Below are 2,797 nucleotides of genomic sequence, written 5' to 3'. Positions count from 1 at the left end.
CCCAAAGCAGAGAATAAGGGGAGAAGGGACCCCAGGACCCAACATCCTCCAACATTCCTTAAGCGGGGAGGTGGAAAAGGGGGGAACTCTTCAGATTCCTGGGACTCTCAGCAGCCTGGGGATGGCAGGGACCAAGTAGAGCGGGGACCCCCAGTACAAGTGTGACCCCCAGCAGTCGGGATGGGGGGAACCCCCAAACACCCAAGGGGAGAGAGCAGAGACAGGGAACTCCTGGGAGGCGTTTTCAGGGCTGAATCTTGGTGTGTGGAAAGATTTATGGACCCCAGATGCCCAATGACCTGTAGAGATTGACTTGGGCAGATGGACCTTCAAACTCAACGTGTTCATCCCTTGTTTTCACCCCAAACCAGGATTTCCCATTCCTAGACAATGGCTGGATGGAGAAGGCTGCGAGGAAGAGGAAGATGCCCCAGAACATCCTGACAGGTCAGGAGATAGTCAGTGCCCCTTTCCCCCTCTCTCCTCCTCCATCCCCCAGCCCAGCCTGGCCCCGGCTGCAGGACAACCCCGCTGCCAACGCCATCCTGCTGGGGATGGACTGAGGGGATCTCCTTCATCTTCCCTCTGGCACGGAGGCAAATCCCATCCTCTCCTTGTCCTTCCTCCCCCAGACAAGGAGCTGAGGATGGAGACCAGGGAGGACAAATGCCCACAGCAGAACCTCGTAGAAGAGGCCATTTTGAGCAACTCTACGGTTTTCAAGGGGGAGGAAAAGCCCCGGAGATCCCAGAGGAGGAGGGGCTCCAAACCCATCCCAGGGTGCTCTGAGGAGGAAAGATCCACCCTGAGCCAGGAAGGTGGCCAGAGCTTCAGCCAGGGCTCTGAGCTGGTGGTCCATGGGCAGGTTCATGATGGGGAGAAGCCCCACAAGTGCTTGGAGTGTGGGAAGGGCTTCAGCCAGAGATCTCACCTGATTAGCCACCAGAGGATCCACACTGGGGAGAGGCCCTATGAGTGTCCCCAGTGCGGGAAGGGGTTTCAGACCAGCTCCTATCTCCTCAGGCACCAGCGGATTCATTCAGAGGAGAGGCCCTTCCGCTGCCCCGACTGCCGGGAGGGCTTCAAGTGGAATTCCACCCTCATCACCCACCGGCGCATCCACACTGGGGAGAGGCCCTACGAGTGTGAGAAATGTGGGAAGAGCTTCAGCCAGAGCTCCAGCTTGATCAGCCACCAGAACATCCACGCTGAGGAAAGGCCATACAAGTGTGGGGAATGTGGGAAGGGCTTCAACCAGAGGTCCAAACTGATCATCCACCAAATGATCCACACTGGGGAGAGGCCCTATCAGTGTTCTGAGTGTGGGAAGAGATTTCACACCAGCTCCAATCTCCTCATGCACCAGCGGATTCACACAGAGGAGAGGCCCTTCCGCTGCCCCGACTGTGGGAAGGGCTTCAAGCAAAACTCCAGCTTGGTAGTCCACCAGCGCATCCACACTGGGGAGAGGCCCTATGAGTGTCCCCAGTGTGGGAAGAGCTTCAGCCAGAGCTCTAACTTGACCCGACACCAACAGAGCCACCGGTAAGTGAGGACCTTGGGAATGCCTTGACTGTGGGAAGCGTTTCCTGCACTGCTCCAACTCCATCCCCCATTGAGGGCCCTAATTAGGCAGAGCCCTGGTGTTCCACATTCCCGGTTTTCTGCACTGGGGAGACACTGGGCTGGTGGTCCTTTTGTTTGGTGGTCCCTAACAATCTTTTGATTCATTTTCATCCCTTTAAAACAACCCATATTCAGGTAAAATCAACCAATTCATCACAGGCATCTAAAGCATCACTTTTTAGTCTTTTGGGGGAATCTGGGAATCAGGGAGATACTTGGGAGGGTATGGGGGGTTTAAGGTGTTTGTTGTAGTTGTCTCCATTTCTTGGCACTCCAAAAGACATGGGGGATTGTGTTGTGGTGTGTTTTGTTCTTTTGGTTTGTTCTGTTACTTCCCTGGGTTGTTGGTTTTCTCCTAGTTTGTCCCCACCTAGCCAGTTGTCAATCCTTCCCCCACCTGCCCCTTCCTTCCAGACTGTTCCCTGTCAATCCCCTGACCCTCAAAGCCTCATGGGCTCAGGTGACCCACGCTCCTCCCCTTGTTTTCCCTCTTGGTTTGTCAAATGTAAACCCCACCGTTCACTCCTCCCCTACTCTCTTACCCTTGGCTAAAGATTTGAACCCTCCCCTGAAACCTCCCCCGTTTTAAACGAGCTGGCACACAGCTGCCCCTTTCTTCAGTTCCTGGGCCCTCCACTGGAATAAAACCCTTTGGAACCCAGCCCGGAGCTCTCCCTCTCGTCCTTGTCTCCACCGTGTGCCTGGTAACAGCCCAAGTGCCGTAGAGCATCATCTCCAAGCCGCTCCTTAGGTCATCCTGCTTCTGGGGAGTGTCCCACTCCCGGCGTGGCGCCGTGGAAGGGCCAGCCGGCTCTGGCACTGTGTCAGGATTGATCTCTCAGCTCAAAACCACTCACTGCCACTGAATACTACTCAGTCTCAGCCCAAAAGTACTTGATTCCACAGGCCCTCAGGGTGGAATGGGGTTGGAAGGAGTTTGGGTGAAGTGTGCTGCAAATCTGGAGGGGTGAGATGGGCATTGGGTGGAGCAGGATGGATGGGATGGGGTTTGGGAGGGGTGGGATGGGGGAAACCAGGCTTGAGAAGGGGTCTTGATGTCCAGCAGGGGTGGGATGTGTTGTGGTGGGGATTGGGAGGGTGTGGTGAAGTCTGGGATGAGACAGCATAAGGTTGGGGATGATGAAGAAAGGAGTAACCCGTTTCTGAGTGA

At 55.6% G+C, this 2,797-nt stretch overlaps 1 protein-coding gene across 1 annotated transcript; it reads left to right on the top strand.

Moving 5' to 3' along the window:
- Positions 1 to 398: 398 nt before the first annotated feature.
- On the top strand, positions 399 to 1,549 carry LOC136303654 (zinc finger protein 154-like). Its single transcript, XM_066207248.1, has 2 exons — positions 399 to 447; positions 633 to 1,549. Exons 1-2 carry the CDS (start codon positions 399 to 401, stop codon positions 1,547 to 1,549), a joined length of 966 nt encoding a protein of 321 aa, XP_066063345.1.
- The last annotated feature ends 1,248 nt before the right edge of the window (positions 1,550 to 2,797 follow it).

This window comes from Chamaea fasciata, unplaced genomic scaffold (genome assembly GCF_029207755.1).
Source record: "Chamaea fasciata isolate MVZ Bird 193981 ecotype frontalis unplaced genomic scaffold, bChaFas1.0.hap1 SCAF_40, whole genome shotgun sequence".
Taxonomy (NCBI): domain Eukaryota; kingdom Metazoa; phylum Chordata; class Aves; order Passeriformes; family Sylviidae; genus Chamaea; species Chamaea fasciata.
The sequence above is the reverse complement of the archived record's forward strand: the minus strand, read 5'-3'. Positions and strand labels throughout refer to the sequence as shown.